Source organism: Balaenoptera physalus, assembly GCF_965194825.1.
Source record: "Balaenoptera physalus genome assembly, chromosome: 14".
NCBI lineage: Eukaryota > Metazoa > Chordata > Mammalia > Artiodactyla > Balaenopteridae > Balaenoptera > Balaenoptera physalus.
In genome coordinates this window covers 61,356,716-61,383,721 of record NC_138893.1, presented here as the reverse complement: position 1 = coordinate 61,383,721, position 27,006 = coordinate 61,356,716, and the positions used below count along the sequence as shown (strand labels likewise).

Here is a 27,006-nt window from a genome sequence, read left to right as displayed (position 1 = left end):
GGGGGCTACCTTCGTTGCGGTGCGTGGGCTTCTCATTGCAGTGGCTTCTTTTGTTGCAGAGCACAGCCTCTAGGCTCACGGGCTTCAGTAGTTTTGGCTCGCGGGCTCTAGAGCGCAGGTTCGGTAGTTGAGGCTCACGGGCTTAGTTGCTCCGCGGCATGTGGGATCTTCCCAGACCAGGGCTCAAACCTGTGTCCCCTGCATTGGCAGGTATAACCACTGCATCACCAGGGAAGCCCGCACATTGTTTTAATAACTATAGCTTTATCGTAAGTCTTGATATAAACAAGGCAAATCCTTCCTCCCCCAACACACACGTCTTGTTTTTCAGGAGTGTCTTGCCTATTAATAAACTTTTTATTCCTCAATATAAATTTTAGAAGAAAAATACAACAAACAAAAAAAGTCTTTGGGTATGTTTTAATTGGCACTGAACTTAAGCCTTCAATAGTTTTATAATTTTTTCTATAAATGTGTTGTATAACTTGTGTTTATCAGTTACTGAATATTTTTGATGTTACTGTAAATAGTATCTTTTAAAAACTGCATTTTCCAACTGTGGTGGGTATCCAGAAATACAGCTGACTTTTGTGTACTGATTTTGTATCCAGCAGCCCTTACACTCTTATTAATCCTGATAGTTTATCTGTAGGCTTTCTTTGGCTTTCTATGTAAATTATATTACCTGTGAATAATGACTGTTTATTTTTTTCTAATACTTCTACCTCTTATCTTTTTTCTTGACTTATGCATTACCTAATAATCAGTAAAAATGTTAAATAGAAGTGATGACAATAGGCTTCCTTGACTTGCTCCTAAACATAAAGAAAATGCTTTCAATTTTTTACCATGAACTATGTTTCCTGTACTAAATTCATTCTATCATGCTAAAGACATTATCTTTTATTCCTATTTTCTAAGAGCATTTCTAAGAATCAAGAATAAGTGTTTAATTTCAACAAAGGTCTTTACTGCATTGATATGATCATAGTTTCATCCTCAAATCTGTTAATATAGAGTATTAATATATATGCATTTTTAAATTAATATATATGTATTTTTTTTTCCCTCAGATGAAGCCAGCCTTTAATTCCTGGGATAAATTCAACTGATCATAATATCTTTTTTTTTATTTTTATTTTTATTTTATTTATTTATGGCTGTGTTGGGTCTTCGTTTCTGTGCGAGGGCTTTCTCTAGTTGCGGCAAGTGGGGGCCACTCTTCATCGCGGTGCGCGTGCCTCTCACTGTTGCGGCCTCTCTTGTTGCGGAGCACAGGCTCTAGAGCGCAGGCTCAGTAGTTGTGGCTCACGGGCCTAGTTGCTCCGCGGCATGTGGGATCTTCCCAGACCAGGGCTCAAACCTGTATCCCCTGCATTGGCAGGCAGATTCTCAACCACTGTGCCACCAGGGAAGCCCCATAATATCTTTTTTATACACTGCTGAATTCAGCTTGTAAATATTTTGTTTAAGATTTTTACATTCATTTTAAGTTTTGGAATTGTTGTTATGCTACCCTCATAGAAAGGTTTGGTGAGTGTTTCTCATTTTCTACACTCTGGAAGAGTTTGTATAAAATTGTTATTATTGGGCTTCCCTGGTGGCGCAGTGGTTGAGAATCTGCCTGCCAATGCAGGGGACACGGGTTCGAGCCCTGGTCTGGGAAGATCCCACATGCCGTGGAGCAACTAGGCCCGTGAGCCACAACTACTGAGCCTGCGCATCTGGAGCCTGTGCTCCGCAACAAAAGAGGCCGCGATAGTGAGAGGACCGCGCAACGCGATGAAGAGTGGCCCCCGCTTGCCGCAACTAGAGGAAGCCCTCGCACAGAAACGAAGACCCAACACAGCCATAAATAAATAAATAAATAAATAAATAAATAAATAAATTTAAAAAAAGAGTAATCTTTAAAAAAAAAATTGTTATTATTAATTTGTTTCTTAAATGTTGCTAGAATTTGCCAGTAGAATTCTATGAGCCTGTAGTTTTCTTTATGGAAATATTTTTCCAATATTAATTTATTTCATAGTTATGGAACTAACTATTCATGTATTCTAATTCTTAAGTCAGCTATGGTAATTCATAATTTTCTAAGAGTTTGTCCGTGTCATTTAGGTTTTCAAATTTATTGACATACTTATTAATTGTCCTTATTTTTAATGTCTGCAGCATGTGCTATTGCATGTCTTTTATCATTCCTAGTAATACTTATTGGTGGCTTCATTTTTTTCTTGACTGGTTTTACAGAAGTGTCAGTTTTATCAGTCTTTTCAAATAACCATCTTTTGGTTTTACTGATTTTCTCTATTATATATTCATTTTCTATATTTCTATTCATTCTCTCATATATTCTATTTTCTACCAATTTATCTTTATTATTTCCATTCTTTCACTATCTATGGGTTTATTCTTTATTATTTCCATTCTTTCACTATCTATGGGTTTTTATTTTAAAAATATTTTCTCCAGCCTAAGTTGGATACTTTATCAATTTTCTACCTTCTTTTTTAATAAAAATACTTCAGACTACAAGTTTCTCTCCTTTAGAGACCTTACCACTCTCAACAGTCAGCAGCATCTATCATAGTGACAATTACATAAGCTCTCAACAAACACATGAATGTATAAATCCTAATGGTGGAAGGAGGAAAGTGGAGGAGTAGTTTGCGAAAAAACCCACAAGTGATACACAGCTACACAGGAATAGCCCTGGGGCCTACGCCATCTCACTGAGACTCACTGCTCTAATGAGTCCAACTACTTATGAGCATCTGATAAGGAATCTCCAAAGACTGACCTTTTTCCTGAGATTTAGACCTACAATTTCAACATTTGGATGAACATTTTTCTGGATTCCTACCACCAACACAATCTCAATACGCCCAAATCAAATGTCATTTTCCCATATACTTGCCCCATTTACAGACTCTAAAACTATAAAAGATACTATGAATCTCTGAGGAGTCCAGACAAATCTCAGATTCATCTGTAAGATGTCCTTTTTCTTTTCTCTGTCATCACAAAGTCCTTCCAGCATTCATCTATTTCACCCATTCCACTCCTTTTGTCACTCCCTTATTCTAGGTCTCTGCCAGGATTACTGCGGTCTATAACCAACCGATCTTGCTCCTAGTCTCCCTGATTCCAATTCCTGTTACATGCTACAGTAAGGTATCCTTAAAACACTGCTGTGCATATCACCCACCTACTCAAAAATCTTCAATGGGATATACAATGGAGAAAAGATAGTCTCTTCAGCAAGTGGTGTTGGGAAAGCTGGACAGCTGCATGTAAATCAATGAAGTTAAAATACTCCCTCACACCATACAAAAAATAAACTCAGAATGGCTTGAAAACTTAAATATAAGACATGACACCATAAAACTCCTAAAAGAGAACATAAGCAAAACATTCTCTGACATAAATCGTAGCAATGTTTTCTAAGGTCAGTCTCCCAAGAAAAACTCCTAAAAGACAACATAAGCAAAACATTCTCTGACATAAATCATAGCAATGTTTTCTAAGGTCAGTCTCCCAAGACAACAGAAAAGCAAAAATAAACAAATGGGACCTAATCAAACTTATAAGCTTTTGCACACCAAAGGAAACCATAAACAAAATGAAAAGACAACCTACAGACCGGGAGAAAATATTTGCAAATGATGCTACCGACGAGGGCTTAATTTCCAAAATATACAAACAGCTCATACAACTCAATAACAAAAAAACAAACAACCCAATCCAAAAATGGACAGAAGACCTAAATAGACATTTCTCTAAAGACATACAGATGGTCAAAAAGCACATGAAAAGACACTTAACATCACTAATTATTTGAGAAATGCAAATAAAAATTACAATGAGGTATCATCTCACCAGTCAGAATGGCCATCATCAAAAAAGTCTACAAATAATAGATTTTTTTTTTTTTGATGTGGACCAATTTTAAAGTCTTTATTGAATTTGTTACAACATTGCTTCTGTTTTATGTTTTGGTTTTTTGGCTGCGAGGCACGTGGGATCGTAGCTACCTGACCAGGGATTGAACCCGCACCCCCTGTATTGGAAGGCGAAGTCTTAACCACTGGACTGCCAAGGAAGTCCCCCAAAAAGTCTACAAATAATGAATGCTGGAGGGGGTATGGAGAAAAGGGAACCCTCCTACACTGTTGGTGGGAATGTAAATTGGTGCAGCCACTATGGAGAACAGTATGGAGATTCTTTAAAACACTAAAAATAGAGTTACCATAGGATCCAGCAATTCCACTCCTGGGCATATATCCGGAGAAAACTATAATTCAAAGAGATACATGCACCTCAATGTTCACAGCAGCACTATGTACAATAGCCAAGACATGGAAGCAACCTAAATGTCCGTGGACAGATGAATGGATAAAGAAAATGTGGTATATATTTACAATGTAATACTACTCAGTCATAAAAAAGAATGCAGTAATGCCATTTGCAGCAACATGGATGGACCAAGAGATTATGGTACTAAGTGAAATAAGTCAGACAGAGGAAAACAAATATCATATGATATCACTTATATGTAGAATCTAAAATATGATACAAATGAACTTATTTACAAAACAGAAACATTTCAAATGTCACACAAAGCAAAATGTATACCATTACTGAGGACAAAATTTTTTGTTTAGTCTGCTGAAAAATTTTACCTAGATCCCTTCATTTATAAGCTGACAAAAATATTCTAATTTGGAAATTCATAACAAAATGCTGTAATATTTTTATTCTTCATAATTCTTCTAAGTTGCTTATACAGTCAAAAAGGATTTGAGAAACAAATACTTTTTTTAGGAATAATGAAATTAAATATTACATAAAAACACATTTCCACATGGGTCTTATGGAACTTCTTATTGATTTCTAATTCCACTATATCCTTAGTTTTATGGGAAAATATTTAGCTACAAGAAAAATGATCCTCAAACATTTTAATCATACCTGTTTCTGAGCTTCTACTTTCTGCTTTCTGGTTGGATCAATCGCATCTACCATCCATTTGATTGTAAAGTATGTTACTGCACCAAATATTGTCAAACGGAAAATTAAGCCAACAACTTCATTCCGACTCAAGGGACGAGAAAAGGCTTCAGCATGTACCATCTTGATTGTTAACCTTGAAAAACAAACAGAAATGCCACTAGATAGTAACTAGATTCATTAAAATCGGGAGACTGATAGGTAGCGTAAACTAAGCAAGAAAAACTTCTAGTCAAATTCAACATTACCTACCTTAAAAAAGTGTTTTATTTAAAGAGAAATGGATTTTTAAATGTTAAGTAAATAAACACATTTTAATCTCCTCTTGGAAACTGAGGTTTATTTATTAGAATTTTTAATAAACTTTTCTAAAAACTCATATAATTTAAGTAGAGAACAATTCTATTTGAAAAATGCAGTAAACATCTTAAAGCATTTACTGTTTTAATCAGCTTTTAAATAATTATGTCAGGGAACCTAGAAAAATAATGACTATAACACTTATCCAACTGAAAAAAGGCAGCCCAACAATGAAATACCTTACTAATGTGATGGTATACCAGGTAATTTTTGAGTGAAATTCAAACTGTGAACAGACTCACTTTTCTCTCATACTTACTTTTAAAGGCTTCCAAGGCCTGCTGAAATGTATACATGCTATTTTCTCAACTAACAAGTGACATGAAATTTTTGGAGCCATCTTATTCTTTCCAACAACCTAGCTAAATAGGAAACAACAGAATCTTCAAAATGTTTGACCCACAACTATACAGCTCTCACTCAAGATAGAAAGGAAAAAAGGACGCAACATGTCTACTTTTACACATATGCCTAAGCAGTTACATCAACCACAGCTTGGCTTACAGTAGGCATGCACACCTGTATCAAAGGCAATGACCGCCCAGTAGAATAAGCCTTTTATGGATGATGTGACTATCACATTTTGAGAAATAGAATCTCAGCCTCAAATAATGCCATTATACTCTCGCAGCATAGGAGTGTGCTGAGTGCTATGTGACTCGGGGGAAAAAAAAGTGTATTTTGCATTCATGTGAAAAGGAATAAATTTGTACAGATGGCTCAGAAACAGGTGAAAATTAGGTACTTCATAGACTAATATCTATGGTCGTTCCAGCTCTAAAATTATTGTTTCTATTCTCACTAGTACTATTCAGTTAAAGATTCTCTTCAATCATTCCAACAGAATTACTGCCAGAATTTTGGATGATTTCCAAAAGAAAAGTCAAGGATTCCAACCTTCTGCATTACTGGGAGACATTCACTTCACAATAATACATTATTTAATTTAAACTTAACAACTAAATAACTGAAAGCCTTCATTTTGGATAAAGAAATTTTGGCCTTGGGATGTTAAACAATTCAATTCATACAATAAAACACTTATTGATCATGTATATAGAAAGCCTACTATATACTGGGTATACAATAATGGCTAAGACACAATTACTTTACTCAAGGAATGCTTAGTACAGTTATTATCTTATTAAAAATGAAGCTAGAACAACCAACCACCCCACCAACAAAAAAATGAAGCTAGAAAGAAGCCACTTGGTTAAAATCTTTCATGTAACAAATCAAATTGTGCTTTCTTCCATCAGCATGGATTCCTAAAGATGGGTTAACAATACTCTCCTTCTTATAGGAAATGAAAAATTGTCTTCCCTAGCCTTTATTCCAACACAGTAAATTTGAAAATGCAGTTGTTATATGTGGTATCATTATGCGGGAGTAATACTCACAGATGCGAAGAAACCAACAGGCAAAATAAAGATTTACTAACTTAAACTAGTGATATTCGAATAAAATGTTTTCATTTATTTAAAGTTTGAGGGAGTAGCGATAAAGCTGCCACCTACTGGATGTTCACTGAACTACATGAGCTAGGACTGCTATCAGTACCTCCCAGTCATCAAGAGAACAGTTTTTAATAAAATCTATTTAAAAAATCAAGACACAAAACCTCTGTTAACTATATACTTTACTATAATTAAATTATTAACCGCAATACAGTACTCTGGACCTATAGCCACTTCTAAAACAGTCATCCTTCTTTTAAAATGACTTCAGAATCCTGAAATGAAACTGAAACTTCTCCTTGTAGGTTGTAACTGTATACACTTTATTATACACTCATTTATCATTCATATGACATAGATATGCCTGCAATGTAAGGCCGTTACGGTAACAATACCATCACAGCAGAATATATAATAAAAGTTGCACATGCATACAACAGTAGGGACTGTATTTCAATTCTGTATAAACATCAGGATCAACAAATACACAAATAAACACATAAACATAGATGGTGCCATGTACAAGAAATATGGCAAAACACTGTAATTCAGAGTTATCTGTTAGGCAAATATGATACCAGATACTTTCATTTTAAAGAGTTCTCCATTTCAGGGTAGAAAAATTAAAAATTGTACCACCTCGTCAATGAGCAGTTTACTGACAGGTTAAGGACCAAGAGTAGAGTATTCATACCATAGCATTTCTCTAATTTACCGCAGTGTTTTACAAAGTTTTTCTCAACCCCAGAAGTCCCAGTTTCGCAGACATCAAGGCCCTGTGAACACAGCCTATGACAATGAAAGCCTGCCAACCTTCACATAAAGGACAGGTTATTATTAACACCACCATCCTCTATGAAGGCGTGCCTAGGCTTGAAGAACCTCCTTCATTTTTGCACTAGGTGGTAGCAGTGCCTGTGCGACAATCAGACCCGCTTCATTCTGGCCGCCTTTGCCTAGGACCCCGGTTCTGAGGTCGCCCGGAACGACCTCAAGCCCCCGCAGCGACCCGGCTGCCTACAGAGATTCCCTGGAAATGGCCTAACTCTTGGGGGCAGCGCTAACGGAGACCTAAGGGCCTACGCCGGGCCGAAAGCCAAGGCGGAGCCCGGGACGCCCTTGGAGGTTAATCCGCTGGATACGAAGGGCTGCGAGAAGCTGAGGGGCGGCAATGAGGTGGAGCATGGAAGGGCGGCGGGGTGACCTTTCCCACTCAGCTCCCCGGACCCGAGCCAGTCCCTAAAGGACCTCAGCGGGACCCTTCGCCCGTCCCACGACGCCCCGCGGAAACCCGCTACTCACCCCCCGGGCAGAACAGCGGCCGCAAGAGGCCCTAGGAGCCTCATACAGGAAGGAAACGCCGCCTGGGAAAGAACTCTTCCGGGGGGAGTCGCGGCCCGCCCCCTCGCACGGAGCATGCGCCACCGCGGCTGAGGCCTGGAGGGGCGCGTTTCCGGGTTTTGGAAGTGGTGCGGGGGTATTCGGCGGGAGCGAGGTCACGCTCCAGATTCCTAACCTGCTATCTGCTGGGCGGAACCTCTGAGTTTAGCTGAGTCTCGGAGATGGAATTGAGGCAGGCGCTTGTCACATAAAGTCCGTGCCCTGCTCGCGGGCTCCTGTCGCAACACTGACAAATCCGGGAGGCTTCGTGAGAGTGAAAAGTGTGTTCTGTGTTCCCCGCAAAGAAGTTCTTCCTTCACTTCTGCTTGATCCTTACCTACACCCTTCGCCCGCCCCTCCAACCCTGGCTGCAAACCCGCACGCTGCTGTTCTGTCCTTTAGCCAAAGCTCTGACGCGCATGGCCAACCCCCCACGCCTCACCATCTGTCTTTCAGTTTTTAGGGTGAACTCACCCTCCTCTCCCTTGTCTGCTCCGACGAACACCTGTGGGTGGCGCCTGAAAATCTTTCTGCGGAACGATTCTGCAGGCCTGGTAGTAGGGACAAAAGAGGACATCTGGTAACAGGTTTTGCACTTCGGTGACTTCCCTTTTTCTTTTACCCCTTTCTTTCCCTTTGCAGAATGAGAGATGAGGCACCAGAGGTCCCCAGGGAGCAAATCTGAAAGCCAGCGCCTCCTGAGCACAGGCTGCCAGGGGCGAGACGACATTAGACATTGTCCCCAGATATAAGAAGCATCACTTCCTTCAGACAGAGGTGGTGAGACTATGAAGTAATGGGACAGTTCCTCTTACTACGCTCCTCGGGAAGGCAGTTTGTGCCTCTCTGCTTTAGGCGTCATCCTTGATGGCTAAAATTCTGCAGCCTGATTGTTGAATGTAGTGAATGCTACCCTTGTTACAAGCTTGTGATACTGTAGTGATGATAATAGCTACAGTTTACTGAATGTCTACTAGGTGTCAGGCAATATGCTTCTTCGTGCTTCACATCCATAACCTGAATTCCTCAAAAAACCCAATCCTCTAAAATAGCCATTATTTTCTCTTTATTTATTATTTATAGATGAGCAAATTTTAAAGCTTAGAGCAATAAACTTTTTTAAGTTAATGCACCTAAGAAGTGGCAAAATTTCATTGGGACCTAGATCTGATTCAAATCCTACGTTTTACATTGTCTCTTTGAAATAGTAATTTGATACCAGTTAAATTTTAAAATCTAGGTGAAAGAGGTAAGACCATGAAATGACAAAATCTTAAGGCTTTGAAGTATAAGGATGGGGTGACAGGAATGCCCAAATGTTTAAAAACTGTGATTGGGTTTATTGACAAGAATCAGAATGGAATCTAATACGGTAAGTGGTTCTTGTTTTGCATCCATGCCTTTTTGTCTATTTTTGTGTGTCCACAACCATAAAATAAATTCTAAAAAAATTGATATGAAGCTAGGTTTGGGAGTGCTAGTCTGATTATTCATCTCAGAATGATTATGAGACCAGGATAATATTTACAAGTAAACACAAGCCATGTGTTCAGCAGCCTTAGAAGAGACTCTCCACTGGGTCCCAGTGATTATCCTCAATCTGAGTCATTGCTTGGGATGCTCGTGGGACTATGTATGCCTTGACAGAGCTAAAAGGTAGAGGTTATTGAAGGAGAGAACTTTAGGTTTTGCGGCTCGTGAGGATAATCATACCCACTGGTAAGGAAAATAAGCTGAGAAATTCAAGATGGTAATGGATTTCCATCATCCACTGAGTGAAGCTGGGTCAACTAAGAGCCTCACCTGCTTAACTCTAAGGGCCAGGATAACCAACCTACCCAGTTTGTCTGACATTAAGGGGATTTCTAGGACATAGGACTTCAAATGCCAATACAGGGAACGTCTCAGGCAAGCCATGAGGAGTTGGTCACCCTACTAGGGACATCCTAAATGAACTCTAGAATCAGGTGGAGCTCTCAGTATGGTTGCATCTAGACTCAATTCATCTGCTTAATATCTGAGGTATGATTGCACAGGAAAGGAAATTGTGGATAAAGTAATCAAGACTGACCATAAAGAGTCTACATGCCCCCAAATAAATATTGCTGCTCATTCCTTTTCCAGTGGTTTGGCTATAAACTGAGTACCTACATCTATACTTTTTGGACCTAATTTTCATTTAGCAAATCCTTAGGAAGCCTCCTATGTCTGGGCCCTAAGACATCAAATGACTGTCTTCCCATATACCATGCACATTCATTTCCAGCAATCACTAAATCAGCTAGATTCTTCCAGAATAGAGCTGAGTGAACATATGCTTTTCATCCCAGGATACCTTTATATAATCCCTGGCAGCACAACACACCATATTTGGCCCACAGTAGGGGCTCAATAAATAATTCATTATGTGTAATAATAATCAGGAAATTATTACAACAGATTTTTGGTAGACCTTCTGAGCCTTCCCTCCGTGATGTCAGAATCAAGATATTAAAAATAGTTATATTTACTGTAGAAAGTTTTTGTTTGTTTTTAAATTAATGCCTCTTAAGGCAGTTAATGGCAGTTCTCTCCTCAGGGAAGTGAATTTTCCTTTGTTTTTGTTAGTTGGATGGAGGTGTGATAAGTTTGCTCTGTAGCCAAGGTCAATCATTGCACTGGACCCTTGAAGGGGAAAGGATGCCTTAGATTAGGAGCTGTAGAATTTCACTGTGAGTCTATTCACTTGGACAATTTGGCAAAATTCAGGTTCCCAGGTCCCAGCATTAAAGGCTCCCATTTAACTGCTCTGGGTTTTGGCCCAGGTATTTGCATTTTGAATAAGCATCTGAGATGATTTGGATATAGGTAGTTTGGGACCACACTTTGACAAACTCTGCCCTAGTCAGTGATAATTTTAGATGTATTTTTGCAAAAATCTCTTCTGCCCCAGCCCCAAAAGCCTATCTGGTTAGCTGAACCATTAAGCCAGCTGGGATACATCAAGAAATCAAGGCAAGGAAGCCTCATGACAAGATTCAGAATAAAATGTCTTTGGAAGGAAAAACAAATCTGAAATCTTTGGATAAATAAACATGGTAAACCTGACCCTTCTCATTGCGCATGAGAAATGATTCACTTGACAGTGATTTAGAAAGAGCAGAACTTCAACAAACAGATAAAATTATATAGCAGTAATTTCGCCAGTATAAGAGTCACTTGGTAACCTTGGTTCTTTTAAAAATATTTCATTGGAAAAAATAATCTTATTATTTTGATAAGTTAAATAATAGAATGGGTGGGGAAAGAAGAGTAAAGCAAGAATATGAAGCTGTATCTAAAGCCATGAAAGCACTGAGAAAGGCTAAGATTAGGTGCTTGAAGCTCCAGCAGAAAGAGTAAGATGGAATCAAGGCAAAAATAATGGAAAATTAAAATTTCAACAGATTGGAAGGAGTGGAAAGATGAACTGATAGCTTCATTCTATAAAAAGCACAAGAGCTAAAAAGACTCAACAGCAAAGTTCAAAGAACATATTGTTGTAAATCTACTTTTCATGCTTTTATGTTTTTAAACTTTGTACATAATTTAAAATTAGTGTATATAGAAATTAGTGTATATGTAATTTTCTCATATTATCAGGGTAGCACTAATCCACAAACAGTCTTACATTGCTTCATAATCCTTTTTCTCAAGCACTACTGCCAGTTGTACATTTTTTACAGTTTATGCTACCAAGAAACATTTTCTAGAACTTAGATATTTCTTTTAAATCTGCAACATTTTGTTGTTTAGCTTTAATACAGTACTGAAAATAGACTATTCAGGTGATACTATCTGTGGAAAGTCAGGATGGATCAGACCAGGGAATTGCTTGGGAAGATGTCTAACCTTACTGTAACCTTACATTAGCAAGAGCTTTAAGGCATAAATGAAAGAGTAAGCTCCCTAGGATTTGTTTGGGCCCTTCCTAAATGCCCTTCCATATGATTTTTTTTTTTTAATGGGAGAGGAGTTGGGAGAGATTGGGTAAGAATAACAAAGATATGAATTCATCAGTCAAAATAGAAGAAACAGTAGTTGAAACATTAATTCTCAATTCCTGTAACAGCAGATTGATAGATGAAGCATAAAACAAGACCAGATGCTGTGGTTTCCAGGATGCACTTGGCTTCCCATCCTTTATAACCTGGAGCATTTTTTGCCGTAAGTAGGTCATTTGCTTGCTCTCATTTACCTGATTCTAGGAAAATGCCCTTGAAAGTATTTGTAAAATAATACTTTTTGTTAAGCTTGTGTTTAACATTTTAAAAGTTAAGATTGCATAAAACCTCCCCCACCCCCTTTTCGCTATTAGCCAGAATAACTTGTAACCTTGTAGCATAAGTGAAACTAAAATGGACAAGAAGAATCCAAGATGTTTTATTTTCTAAGGACTAAAATTTGTGTCCATAGCACTGGCATAGTACTCATCTCACAGAATTATAATTGGGGTTTAAGTTTCTGTATTCTCCTATCAGATGTGCAGTTCTTGAAAAAAGAGGATGCCTAGGACATAGGAGGGGCTTAACAAATGTTTTAATTAACTGATTCCCCCCACCAATCTGACATATTGAATGAAGCTTTTCAGGCACCATTCTAATGGATTTACGGTGACCAGGGAGGGAAAAAGAGGAAAGAAAGGCAAATGGTCCAAAGATAAGGACATGTGCAATCAAAGCATTTTACTGACCATAATTATATTATTGTCCTGTCATGACAGGTCTGTGTCTGATGTGTCCACCAGAGACCAGTCCCATCAGGTATCCATAGGGTTTAAGAACATGGACATTGCAGCCCAAGAGACTTGGCTTTAGATGTAAGATCTGTTATTTACTAGGTCTGTGACTTTGGGCAAGTTATTAAGCTCTCTAAGCCTCAAGTTCCTCACCCTTAATACAGGGACAAAAGCGGTACTCACACCATGGAGTTGAACTGAGAATTAAATGAGACAGTGCGTGGCAACTGCTGAGCTCTATGCCTGGCACTTAGCAAGTGCTCAATAAACATGCCATTGTAATACCTCAGATGTTATTTTCATTATACTATGAAGTGATATTCTCTCATTTCCAGAAGCCCTGTATGGACAAAGATTCCTTCATATCTCCTTAGTGTTTGCATGAGGACTTCACCTCTCAAGTTGTCAACTGTGGCATCTTGTCTGGGAATGTTTATCTTCTCTGACTTATGAAGAGGCCATGCCTCTGTCTCTTTGACCTCTTAGTTCTCTCATTCTCAGTTTTAATACACCCCTCTGAGTGAGTCTTACTGATTAGTATTCTATAAACCATTAATGATAGTTATATAAAACCTGTAAGATTCCATCCTTGTGACCCCCCCAGACAAATAAGTTTAAAATATTGGTCAATCCATGAAAATGACATCTGGATATTTCTCAGTTCACTGAAGACCATCATTAATATTGGCCGTCTTTCCCATCTGTCTAATAACAACCATTTATTGAGCTTACAGTACTTGCTCTCGTGGAGTTCTGAAGACTCAAATGTCTTGTGAAAATGCAAGTCTTCATAGCACTACTGATTTTTTTTTAAGCTAGAGGTTTAACCTATCTTTCATCTCTATTCATTATTTGTTTTGGGAAAACTTCCTTACTTAGATTGCCGAGTGACTTTTGCACAGAAGAAAGAAATTAGTTCAACGGATGAAAGTGAGATGCTGAACCAGATTTGAGATTTTAGAGGTCAATCCTTTGCATGTCTTATCATTTCTTTGCAAACTATAACCTTTTTGTTACCCTTGAGGACTATCATAACATCAGAGCTGCTATTCTTCATACAATATTTAATTCGTTTGAACATAACATGTTTTTAAAAAAATACTTACTATGTGCAACTCATGGAAATGCTCCTAAAATTGAGGGAGTTCTACTGAGCAAAAGAAATGGAATATCCCGTTTAGAGACTGAGTGCATGGCTTCCAAAGGCAAAGGCAAGGGCAAAACTTGCTAATTTTAGATGTTTAGGGATGAAATATCTACTAGACCTTGCTTCATCTTAGAGAAGTACCCAACGGTAGCGTACTAGCAAGCTAATGTTAAATTTGCCCTCCCCACATGTTTATTGCCAGTGTTTCTGGAAACAGAAAAACAAAACAAAGGGGTAAGGAAAAAAAACAGCAAAGTCTGTATGTAACTTGAGTTAGAGAAGTGCAGGAAACAAATCAAGTATACTAAGTTAGCAGTGCTCAAAGTCCCATTCAACTTCAGAATAGTATACCTGGTAGAGTTTCACAAACCTTTCTCCTTTCTAGCCTGCTGCTTATTAAGTTTAAATGCCAGAACCATTCTGAGAGCTTTGAATGCCCATATAAGGCCTGGAGCCAGAGACATGCCCCACACCCATTTCTTTATATTTTCTGAATTCCCAAGTAAACGAGAGATCAGAAAAAGGGACAGTAAAGGAAAGGAGACAAAGAGGTCGACTCCCCAACAGTGTTTTCTTCCCCTTTGGTGTTTTGCAAAAAGCTGAAGAGATGCTAATGATTCTTTAACCAGCTGAAAGCAGCGTTAGAATTCTGTCTAGATATTCTTGAACCTCTGGGCAGTGTTCCACCTTCCACACTCCAATCCATCCATCATTCAATACCACTTATGCTAGATAAACTGGCTAGCCATAGTTTATTATCATGTTGTCCTCACAGACTAGTATTCAAGGAGCCTCCCCTGACCACTTCCTTGGGACTCTTGGAAGTAAACAGAGAAACAGTTTAAATGAATGGTAAAAACCCATGAAATACAGTGATTGTTTTTTAGGGGTGGGGGGGGAGAGTAAATAATCATATGTCTTCAGTTGAGAGAATCATAAGGATTTCTAGCACATGAATACACGTTCACAGCCCCAAAACAGAAGACAACTAAAACATCTCTGCAGAGGGACAACATTTCCTCCTCATTCCATAGGAGGGTGGGGATCTATGGCACTCCATTTTAATGATCATCCCCAAATTCCGTTTCTGTGCCCAACACAGTAAAGCATTTCCAAGTACAGAGTGTCAGACAGGTGAACAACAACAAAGAGCCTCTGTCAAAATAGTTTGAAGCATGCAAGATGTAGATGATTGAGCACAGTACTTGAAAGATTCTAAATGATGACAGTCCTCAGTGACAGCTCTGTGACCTGCCTCATGTTAGGTACCTTTCTGGGTTTCTGCCCCTGAAATTGAAATAGTTCTACCAACTTCATAATTCCGTGATTCTGTGATTCGTTCTTTCTGACCTGTATGTGGGAGAACTTGTTTAAATTTTCTCCCCTTTCGAATCCAACAAATGAATGCTAAATTTGAACTCTAGGTTTCAGAGTATACTTTAACATATTAAGACATTATAACGATTTCTAACAAGACTTGTGTACTCCCTTGTCAACTACCATTTTGCCTGTCATAGTTTTGTCACGATGTGGTTTTCTATTTGTATGCTTAAATTTTACAATCTGTGATCTCTATGTATGTATGTATGGTTGAGTTTAGTTCCTTGAAACCAAAGCGTTAAATATCAGTAAGGGCTATATCAAGAACTTTAAAAAAAAGAAGTGTGGTTAATATAAATTCCATCTTCCACAGAAGATCATGACTTTCAGAATATGAACTCGTGAACAACCGAGGGAAAAGATTCTTTTCTGCTTTATAACTAACTTTATTGTTTTATTCTCTTGAGAATTCCCTATCGAACTTGCCAATGAGGGTTTTATCTAACGTGGCACTTTTCTGGAATGTAACCATCACTGCCCCCAGTTAGTGAGAGATTACTATAACAAATAGTGAAAACACTCACATAGATTCTCATGAATCATGTTTTAATTGAGAGCTAGCCAAAGAGGAAGGGTGGAGAGGTAAGGACATAGATTTATCTCTGCTTGTGTGTTCATTTGTACTTTTATTAAGAGAAAAAACATTTTCCTCTTTTTAAAATAAAATCTCATCCTCTAGGAAGTAAATTCAGGAGTAAGACGCTCCACACCTGTTTTGCATAGTCCAATTGATTGCTAATTTCATTGTCTTTTGACATACTGGGAGGTATGTTAATTTGGAACACATCTCTCTCATAGAAGTAACAAACCAACATTAACACAGGTAAGATGCATCTTTTACCTTGATAAAGACACCTGCTCCAGTGTTATAGAAATAGATAGGGAAGGTCTAGATATATATATCTAGAAAGATATAATTTCAAGGAATCATGCTCTCTCAGGATTGAAAGGAATATTAAAGTCAGTGAATGTTCAACTGAAGGCGGTGTGGAACTGTAGAAAGAATGTGTGCTATGGGATTAGAGGACCTGGATCAAATCACAGCTTTGCAACTTAGTAGCTGTGTGTTTGGGGTAGTTTATTTAACCTCTCTGAGCCTCGGTTTTCTCACCTATAAAATGGGGATAGTGACTACATTATGGAGCTGGTGAAAGGACTGAAAATAATGTATGTAAAGGACCTGGGACGGACAGAATAAGCATTTAGTAAATGATTGTGGTGGTTGTGATCATAAATGTCCCACCAACTGCTCATTAAGCTTATTTGAACATTCCCAGTGACATGGAATTCACCAGCTGTTCAGGTATCCCATCTCATGTTTGGAGAACCCTTCAGTGTTAGTTCTTCCTTTTACTGAGCCTAGAACTTTTTCTATGGTTCTGATTCTTGCCGTTGGGGCTGCACAGATTAAGTGTGTAAATCAATTAAGCATGTAATCTAGAACGGTATATATGCTTTAAGAGTGGTGTGACCAGTGTGGATACTAGAGATTTATCAACACAGTTTAGGATCAAACTAGCTTCCTTTTCCTGAAACCCACCCTTTTAATACCTATTGAATTTGCTATTAATTAAAGCCTGTTTGTCTTTTGTACTAGAGCTGGAGTCAAAGCTTGAGTCCTGCGTGCTGTACCTGTCACAGTTTTGAGGGAGAGACTTAAGTGCAGAACCTTACAATTAAATCTTTATCATATTAATTAATAAACTGGTAAAATTCCATTTGAGTCATACAAATATAATTTGAGTATTAAATCATATATAATGTGGCATACCTGTAAGGTCATATAGTTATAAATGGACAAGAACATAGTGCACTTTATTTAACAAACACCGATACGGTATTTAATACGTGCCAAGCACTGTTCTAAGTGCTTTTCATATATTAACTCATTTAATTCTCAGTCATAATAACCCTATGTGGTAAGTATTATTATCTTCAGATAAGGAAACTGAGGCACAGAGAGATTAAGTAATTTATCCAGGTCAAATAGCTAGTAAGTAGCAGAGTTAGAATTTGAACCAGCATGTTTAGTTCGAGAGCCTGTGTTCGTACTCATGCCCTGTTCCCAAATTTGTTAAAATTTAGAAAAATTGTTACATGGATTGTTAGGGCTCCTTAAAAGCAAGAAAAATATGACAAATTAATACTGCTGGATTTACGACCTACTTTATAAAAGCATTATTAGAGAATATCTTTTGAGTGCTATGGATTTGATTTATGAGAATATAAAATATTGACTAGAAGCAATATCTAGCTCCATTCTAAGCAAGACTAGGCTTCTAATGGTTCATTTTATATTTCAACTATATAATTGAGAAGGAATTGATGAATGCCTCTGAATTTTTATCTTCTCATATGTACTTTTTCTGATAAAAATTGTTTTCAAATGTTAAGACAGCAGTACATCATATTACAGTTTTATTTTTAAATTAACATAGAGTAAAGTTGATTGTGTGTGCGTACCTGCATGTGTGTACAGTTCTATGAATTTAATACGATAGATTCATATAACCACAGTCAAGATATATAACAGTTCCATTATCCTAAGAAACTCCCTTGTATTACCCCTTTGTAGTTACCTCCTCAACCCTTGGCACCATGGATCTAATCTCCATCACTGTAGTTTTATCTTTATGAGAATGTCATATATAAATTAAATCCTACAGTATATAACTTTTTGAGACTGGCTTCTTTTACTTAACATGCCTTTGAGATTCATCTGAGATTTGCATATGTCAGTAGTTCATTCATTTTCATTGCTGAGTAGTATTCCATTGTAGAGATGTACCACAGTTTGTCCATTCATTTGTTGAAGGACGTTTAAGTTGTTTCCAGTTTTTGGTAATTGTGAATAGAGCTGCTATAAACATTTGTGTGTACGTTTTTGTGTGAACAGAAGTTTTCATTTCCTTAAAGTAAATACCCAGGAGTAGGATTGCTAGGTCATATGATAAGAGTATTTTTAACTTTTTGAGAGACTGCCAAACAGTTTTCCCCAATGGCTATACCATTTTGCATTTCCATGAGAATGTATGAGCATTCAATTTGTTTTGTATCCTCACCAGAACTTGTTATTATCAGTATTTTTTATTTTAGGTATTCTAATAGGTATCTCATTATTGTCTTAATTGACATTTCCCTAATGATCGACAATATTAGTATCTTTTTTAACAGCTTATTTGCCATCTATTTATCCACTTTGGTGAAATGTCTGTTCGAGTCCTTTGCTTATTTTTAAATTGGGTTGTTTGTTTTCTTACTGTTGAGTTTTGAGAATTCTTCATATATTCTAGATATAAGGCCTTTGTCAGTGTGTGATTTGCAAATATTTTCTTCTGGTCTGTAACTTATCTTTTTATTCTTTTACCAGTATCTTTTATAAAGTTTTAAATGTTAAGTCCAGCTTATCATTTTTTCTTTTATGGATCATGTTTTTGGTATCATGTGTAAGAACTCTTTGCTTAACCCCAGGTTATGAAGATTTTCTCTAAAGGTTTCTTCTAAAAGTTTTATAGTTTTATATTTTACATTTAGATCTATGATACATTTTGAGTTAATTTTTGTACAAAGTGTGAGATTAAGGTTGAGGTTCATTTTTAAGTATATGAATGTCCAATTGGTCCAATATCATTTGTTGAAAAGACAATCCTTTGGGCCTTTGTCAAAAATCAGTTGGCTATATCTGCATGGATATGAACATGGATCTGTTTCTGGGCTGTCTATTCCACTGATCTAAGTGACTGTCCCTTCACCAGTACCACACTGTCTTGGTTAATCTAGCTTTATAGTACAACTTAAAAATCTGGTAATATGATTTCTCCAACTTTATTCTTTTTCTTCAAACTTATTTTGGTTTTTCTAGTGCCTTTGAATTTCTATATGAATTTTAGAATCAGCTTGCCTATATCTCGAAAAATTCTGCTGGGATAGTTCATGAAATTGAGTTAAATCTGTGCATCAAATTGGGGAGTTGAGTCTTCCTGTCTCTAAACATGCTATGTCTTTCCATTTATGTAGGTCTTTGATTTCTTTCATTTATGTTTTCTAGTTTTCAGCATATAGATACTGTTCTGTCAATGTTTTGTTAAATTTATTCCTAGGTATTTCAATATTTTTGGAGCTATTGTAAATGGTATTGTTTTTAAAATATCAGTTTCAATTGTTCACTGCTGGTATACAGGTATATAATTATTATTGTGTTTTTAACTTATGTCCTGTGACTGTACTTAACTCAGTTCTAGGAGTTTTTTGGGTTTTGTTGTTTTTTGGTCACTTCTTCTGGTTTCAATCATGTCATCTGCAAATAAGAGCATTTTAATTTCTTCCTTTTCAATCTGTATGCCTTTATCTCTTATTCTTGCCTTTTTATACTGGTTAAGAATTCTAGTATAATGTCAAATAACAACAGTGAGAGAGGACATCCTTGCCTTGTTCCTGATCTTAGGGGGAAAGCATTCAGTATTTTACCACTAAGTGTGACATTAGATGTTGGCTTTTTGCACATGAGGTGAAGAAGTTCCCTTCTATCTCAGTAAGCTGAGAATTTTAAAAATCTTGAATGGATGTTGAATTTTTTCCAATGCTATTTCTGTATCCATTGATATGATTATGTATATAGTTTTTCTTCTTTAATCTACTAATATAGTGGATTACACTGACTGATTTTTCAAATATTGAAGCAGCCTTGCCTTTTCAGGATAAGTGCCACTTGTTTGTAGTATATAATTAAAAAAAATACTTCTGGACTCAGTGTGCTCAGTGTGTTTGACTTTCATATCAATGTTTATGAGAGATATTAACCTATAGTTTTTCCCCTGTACTGTCTTTTGTACAGTATTTGGTATCAGAGTAATGCTGGTTTTATAAAAATGAGTTGGGAAGTGTTCCCTGCTCTTCTATTTTCTGGAAGAGTTTGTGTAGTATCATTTCATCTTTAAATGTTTAATAGAATTCTACATTTAGGCCAGGAAAATTTTTTTGAAAGCCTTTTAACTATGAATTCAATTTCTCTGTAGTTATAGGATTCTTCAGGTTATCTATTTTCTCTTTGATGAGTTTTCGTAGTTTGTTGTCAAGGAATTAGTCTATTTCACCTTGGTTGTCATATTTATGCATGTATTCCCTTATCCTTGTAATGTCTATAGGGTCTGTGGTGATATCCTTTATCATTCCTGATATTGATAGTTTGTGTCTTCTGTTTATGAATTTCATTGAGTTTTATGGATTTCATTGATCTCAAAGAACCAGTTTTTTATTTTATGGATTTTTCTCTATTTTGTTTTCAATTTTATTCATTTCTGCCCTTAGCTTTATTTCCTTCCTTCTGCTTTATTTGGTTTTTTAAAAAAAAACTTTTTAAAAGATCAGTGATTTGAGACCTTTTTTCTTTTTTTATATAAGCAATTAATGCTGTAAATTTCCCTCTTTGGTTTAGCTGACTCCCACAATTTTTGCTATGTTGTACTTTCATTTCTATTTAATTAAAAATATTTTTACATTTCCCTTTTGACTTCCTCTTTGACCCACAGATTATTTAGAAGTGTGTTGTTTACAAATGTTTGGAGATTTTCTTTATTTTCTATTACTTAAATCTAATATAATCCTATTATGATTAGAGAGCATACTGTGTATGATTTCAATTCTTTCACATTTTTTTAGGCTGATATTATGATCCAGATATTGTCTGTCTTGGTGAATGTTTCATGTTCATTTAAAATAATATGTATTTTGCCTAGTGTTGAGTGGACTAATCAGTAAATATCTGTTGGGTTCACTTGGGTTGGTGGTATTTTTCATTTCTTCTATATCCTTGCTGATTTTCTGTTTACAAGTTCTATCCATTGCTGAGAGAGGAGTGTTGAAGTTTCCAAACACAATCGTGGATATGTCTGTTTCTCCTTTCAGTTCTATCAGTTTTTAATTCATGTTTTTTTTTTAATAATTTTTCTTGGAGTATAGTTGATTTACAATGTTGTGTTAGTTTCTGCTGTACAGCACAGTGAATCTGTTATACATATACATATATCCACTCTTTTTTCAGATTCTTTTCCCTTGTAGGCCATTACAGAGTATTGAATAAAGTTCCCTGTGCTATATAATTCATGCATTTTGTGATGTCCTTATTAATCTCTGGTAATTTTCTCTGCTCTGAAATCTACTTTGTCTGATATTAATATAGCTTCTCCCACTTGGTTTTGATTAGTGTTCACATGTCATATATTCTTTCACCCCTTTATTTTTAACATACCTATATCAATATATTTTAATTTTTTTTTTTTGTAGACAATACATAGCTAGGTCATGTTCTTTGTATCTATTCTACCAATCTGTATGTTTAACTGGTATATTTAGACCATTTCCATTTAATGTAATTATTGATATATTTGGATATAGATCAGCCATTTTATTTGCTTTCTCTTGGTTTCCTTTTTTTTCTTTCATTTCTCTGTTTTCCCTTTCCAGCCTTATTTTGAGGTAGTTGGACATTTTTTAGTACGGTTGACCCTTAAACAATGTGAAGGTTAGGGGTGCTGCCCCTTCATGCAGTTGAAAATCTTCATGTAACTTATAGCCGACCCTCTGTATACACAGTTCCTCCGTGTCCAGTTCCTCCATATCTGCAGTTCCGCATCTGCAGATTATGTAATATTGTAGTATTTACTATTGTAAAAAATCTGCGTATAAGTGGACCCATGCAGTTCAAACTCCCATTGTTCAAGGGTCAACTGTATTCAATTTTATCTATTGTGTTTTTGACTATATGTCTTTGTAAAAGAAACGTTAATGATTGTTCTTGGGATTAAAATATAAATATTTAATTATCCACAGTTTGCTTAGAATCAATATATTTTACCACTTCAAGTGGATGTAGAAATCTTTGCATCGTTTATATCCTTTTACACTCTCTTCTTTATGTTGTAGTTGTGTATTGCATTTGCAAACATTGAAAACATACACTGGAAATCAAGAATAGTCTGTTATATTTACCTAGTGATTTACCATTTCTATTCCTGATGTTCCAAGTTTCCTTCTGGTATACTTTCCCTTCTGTCTAAAGATATTCCTTTAGTAATCCTTTAGAGCAGGTCTGCTGGCAATGAATTCTCTTTGTTTTCCTTCTCTGAGAATGTGTTTATTTGAACTTCATTCATGAAGGAATTTTTGCTGGATTTAGAATTCTGGGTTGAGGAGGTTGTTGTTTTTATTCCCTAGCACCTCAAGTTGTTGTACTTAATTCTACCCTCCATGGTTTCTGATAAGAAATTTGCAATCATTTGAATTGTTGTTCCCCTGTAAGTAATTCGTCATTTTTTTGTAGCTACTTTCAAGATTTTTTTTTTACCTTCAATTTTCAGCAGTTTGATTTTGATGTACTTGGGCATGGATTTCTTAGGGTTTATCCTGTCTAGGGTTCACTGAGCTTTCTTGAACCTGTAAGTTTATGTTTTTCACCAAATTTGGGAACTTTTCAGTCATTTTTTTCAAATATTTTTTACTGCATTGTATTTTTTCTCCTCTTCTTCTGGACCTCCAATGACAAATATTAGATCTTTTGGTTTCATCCCACTAGTCTCTGAGGTGCTGTTCATTTTTTTCCCACCCCCTATTTTTCCTCATTGTTCAGATTGAATAATTTCTGTTGAGTTATCTTCAAATTCACTGACTGTTTCTCCTGTCATCTCCATTCTATGATTGAGTCCATCCAATGAGTTCTTTATTTTAGTTATTGTATTTTTCAGTTCTACAATTTCAGTTTAGTTCTTCATATCTTCTATTTCTTTGCATTCCTTTCTCTTGCTTCCTGGTATGCTTTTATAATAACTGCTTTAAAGCTTTTGTTAGCTAATTTCAGCATCTATGTCATCTCAGTGTTGGCCCCTGAATTGTCTTTTCCCATGTGAGTTTAGATTTTCCTTGTTATTTTGTATGCTGAATAATTTTTAATTATATCCCAGACATTTAAAATATTATAAGACTCTGCATGTGCCACACTGTTTGTTGCAGAATTATTTACAATAACCAGGACATGGAAGCAACTTAAGTGTCCATCGACAGATGAATGGATAAAGAAGATGTGGCACATACATACAATGGAATGTTACTCAGCCATAAAAGAAACGAAATTGAGTTATTTGTAGTGAGGCGGATGGACCTAGAGTCTGTCATACAGAGTGAAGTAAGTCAGAAAGAGAAAAACAAATACCGTATGCTAACACATATGTATGGAATCTAAAAAAAAAAAAAAAGGTTCTGAAGAACCTAGGGGCAGGACAGGAATAAAGATGCAGATGTAGAGAATGGACTTGAGGACACAGGGAGGGGGAAGGGTAAGCTGGGACGAAGTGAGCGAGTGGCATGGACATATATACACTACCAAATGTAAAATAGATAACTAGTGGGAAGTAGCCGCATAGCACAGGGAGATCAGCTTGGTGCTTTGTGACCACCTAGAGCGGTGGGATAGGGAGGGTGGGAGGGAGACACAAGAGGGAGGGGATATGGGGATATATGTATACGTATAGCTGACTCACTTTGTTATACAGCAGAAACTAACACACCATTGTAAAGCAATTATACTCCAATAAAGATGCTAAAACTAAATAAGTAGATAAAAAATAAAAAAATAAAATATGGGCAACATAAAAGCAAACTTTTTGGCCAAATGAGCTTTAAACAAAAATTCAACTTCTAGAAATTCTATTAAAAAAATAATATAAGACTCTGGCTTTTGTTTAAATCCTATGGAGAATATTGATATTTTTTGTTTTAGCAGGCAATAGAGCTGGTTGTATTCAGGCCACAAATTTCAACCAAACTCCTGTAGGTTCTAGTTTCAATGTCAATTTTGTTTTCAAAATATTTGCGGTACTGTTCAGATCTATCTACTATGTGTGCCACGCTCAGTGATCAGTCCGGGACATGTGCAGTGGTATATCCTTCAAAGTCTTTGGTATGCTCTTTAGGATCAGATCCACCCTTGTGCAGCTTGAAGGTGAGCCTAGGTGTTTATAATCAACTTTGTTACTTTCCTGAGCTCCTCCGTCTCCATGATCTCTGGTACTTTCTGGTTTCCTAGACTTCCTCTTTTAGCCTTACAGCCAGAAAGCTAGTGCTTCAGTGATCCTGCGCTGCTGCATACTCGCTGGGACTGTGCCATGTCCAGGGCCAGTCAGTAGATGGACAGAAAAAAAAAGCAACCGGCATTCTGCCCATTCTCCTGAAACCACAGCTTCTCCTTAGAGGAAGGTTCCCCTCTCTCAGAGATTTTGGTGCCCATTGTAGTCATTGCCACTGCTGGGCTGGCAGGATTTCCTGGGGCCTGGGGCACTAGAGAACAGAGACAGGAACAAAAAATGGCAGATTTCTCCTAGTCTTTCTGAGCATTAGGAAATGCTTTTCCTGCTCTTTAAGCCAGAACTGGAAGGCTTCTCCCAAAGCCAGACTAGTAGCTCTAGAGAACCAACTAAGTTTTTATTGTTTAGTTATAACACACCTCAAATATGTATTTTGATAATTTTGATATGCCTATGTTTTGGATTAATATACTGCTTGATTATTTGGTCCCTGGTCTCCTTGACTAAATTTGCTTAATGTTTCACTATAAATAATCTCAAGGCTAAGTGATCTAGGTCCTGTTTGGGCCAATTTTTATGTCTTTGAGAAGCTTACTTCAAAGACATATGATTAGAAGCCAAAAGTTCATTTCTTTAACTTACAGTGTGGGAAAAAATGAGAAATGAGAGTAGTGCTGAATAAATATATGTAATTGAGTAGAAGGAAGGTAAAGGAGTTTGCTTATCTTTTGCAGATAATAGTTTTAAATAAATTCATATAAGAAAATAAACAAAACACTAATAATTCTTACCCATCATAAAAGAAGGACAAGGCCTCATAATTGGAGTGGAACTAGGCTAGAACTAGGTTACTGCCTCAAGTGGGCTGAAGACTCTAGAATAGATCAGTGAGCTTTGGTACCTAAGGCAATTTCATGTTATGCTCTATTGCTCTCCACCAGATGGACTTCTTTCTTTTCTTTTTGTCCCCCACTGATCTTTTCCATCTTATCTGTTCCCTTGTCTTCTTCCTTTCTTCACAACTTTTTTTCCATCTGTGAACTTGGTTAATCAGTAGAGCAGGGTTTAAAGAAGAAGCTGATCCTTGAAGGGAGCACCTTTCCATTATCCACCTTCATCCCCGTATCTTTTCCTTGTACTCTTGTTCCATTCCCATTCCTATTCTGCCCTTCCATGTTGTCCTCCCCAGGGCTGTGCTTTAGCTCTGCCACTGTTGGCCAGAAGACATGGCTTAACTCTGCTTGGGTCACTTGAAAATAAAAAGGTTATTACTTATTCTAGAATAAGAATACTATAGTTTTCCCTTCTCACACTAGAGTTTTAATAAAGCACTACATTGTTCCAGGGTTGGTAAGGATAATTTGTGAACTCAAACTCAGTTGTGATTTGGCCACTTCCATCTTAGAGACGTTCAACGAGAAATGTTAGAAAATGATAATTTCATCAGAACTTGTTTGAAAGAGAAAAGTTAGCCTCCTGCATAAAAGTAGGAGTCCACATTCCTGGGAATTTTGGTTATTTATGCTGCAACTGAGGAAAAGGTACATTACTATGTTTGCTTTGTGATTAAAAAGGCCTCATAGACCTTTTTTCCCCCCTTCAGGGCACAGATTATTAACTAAGTCTGACATTTGCTCTGTTGATCTTCCCTCTGGGAAACAAAAAATGGAAATAGTGATTAAAGTCTTTGCAGATAATATCCTACACCAAAGTATAGAAAGAAAGGTTTATATAACATGACATGGTAACAAAATATAATATATGGATATTATTATCTGAGGATTATGTTATATTCAGTTGATAAGTTATATTTGTATGTTTAAGTATATATTTGAAACAGTGTGCAGTCTTTTAGTCACTGAGTTTATAAATACTTACTGAGTGTCTATCTGATATGTAAAAAAACTGTGCTAGGCATTGTGAGAAGTACAGAGGTTTACACCTTTGTGCAAAGAATTATTTTTTAACCTCCAAGAAACTTAATGGGAAGTGGGACTAGCTACACTGAAGCAATGACTGAGATGTAGTTAGGAGTTGGCAGGGTTTAAACTAGAGAGTCTAGAGGTACTGTACCTTCTGACAACTGTGAATGAGGCCAGTTCTTGGGAAGCCCGTTGCTAGTTTGCTCTTTGTATTGTTCAGCTGGAACTATCATCCTTCTAGTTTGTAGGAGACATTATTCAGGAAGCTGTCTAGTCCATGGAGGAGGTGACATCTGAACCTGGCCCCCACAGGGAATTTTGAATGGGTGGAAAAGGAGATTGTATGCATTCTTGCTTATGTCATAATGTTGGACATGTGACTTAAAAATGTGGCAGGTCACTGTGATTGGACTATTTCATTACCATACTTTGACTCAGAGGCAAATGTGGCTTATTTAAACTCTTAACTGAAACATTGGTATGACGTAAGATTATAACAATAAAAGACATAAAATGACTGTTT

The 27,006-nt window shown here is 36.7% G+C and overlaps 1 protein-coding gene and 1 long non-coding RNA gene across 7 annotated transcripts in view; one reads left to right on the top strand and one right to left on the bottom strand.

The window, feature by feature from the left end:
* Positions 1 to 8,246, bottom strand: part of ATAD1 (ATPase family AAA domain containing 1) — a 54,351-nt gene extending 46,105 nt beyond the window's left edge. For 2 of the 3 annotated variants that reach the window (XM_082423885.1, XM_082423886.1), the window contains exons 1-2: positions 8,127 to 8,246; positions 4,969 to 5,143 (exon numbers count right to left, since the gene is read on the bottom strand). In XM_082423885.1, coding sequence (XP_082280011.1) covers positions 4,969 to 5,143; positions 8,127 to 8,242 — 291 coding nt within the window. In that variant the 5' untranslated portion in view covers positions 8,243 to 8,246. Of the gene's footprint in view, positions 1 to 4,968; positions 5,144 to 7,518; positions 7,681 to 8,126 lie in introns of those variants that run through there. The other variant, XM_082423887.1, reaches the window with a different exon arrangement.
* A 104-nt stretch (positions 8,247 to 8,350) lies between these two features.
* LOC309642392 lies at positions 8,351 to 20,280 on the top strand. 4 transcript variants are annotated; one of them, XR_014253143.1, is made up of 6 exons: positions 8,351 to 8,485; positions 8,847 to 8,981; positions 12,295 to 12,389; positions 12,946 to 13,041; positions 13,840 to 13,923; positions 16,167 to 20,280. It is a non-coding gene; the product is annotated as an uncharacterized lncRNA (long non-coding RNA). The 4 variants fall into 4 exon arrangements; XR_014253144.1 differs by having other exon boundaries at positions 13,840 to 20,280; XR_014253145.1 differs by having other exon boundaries at positions 12,946 to 13,923.
* Positions 20,281 to 27,006: the final 6,726 nt, after the last annotated feature.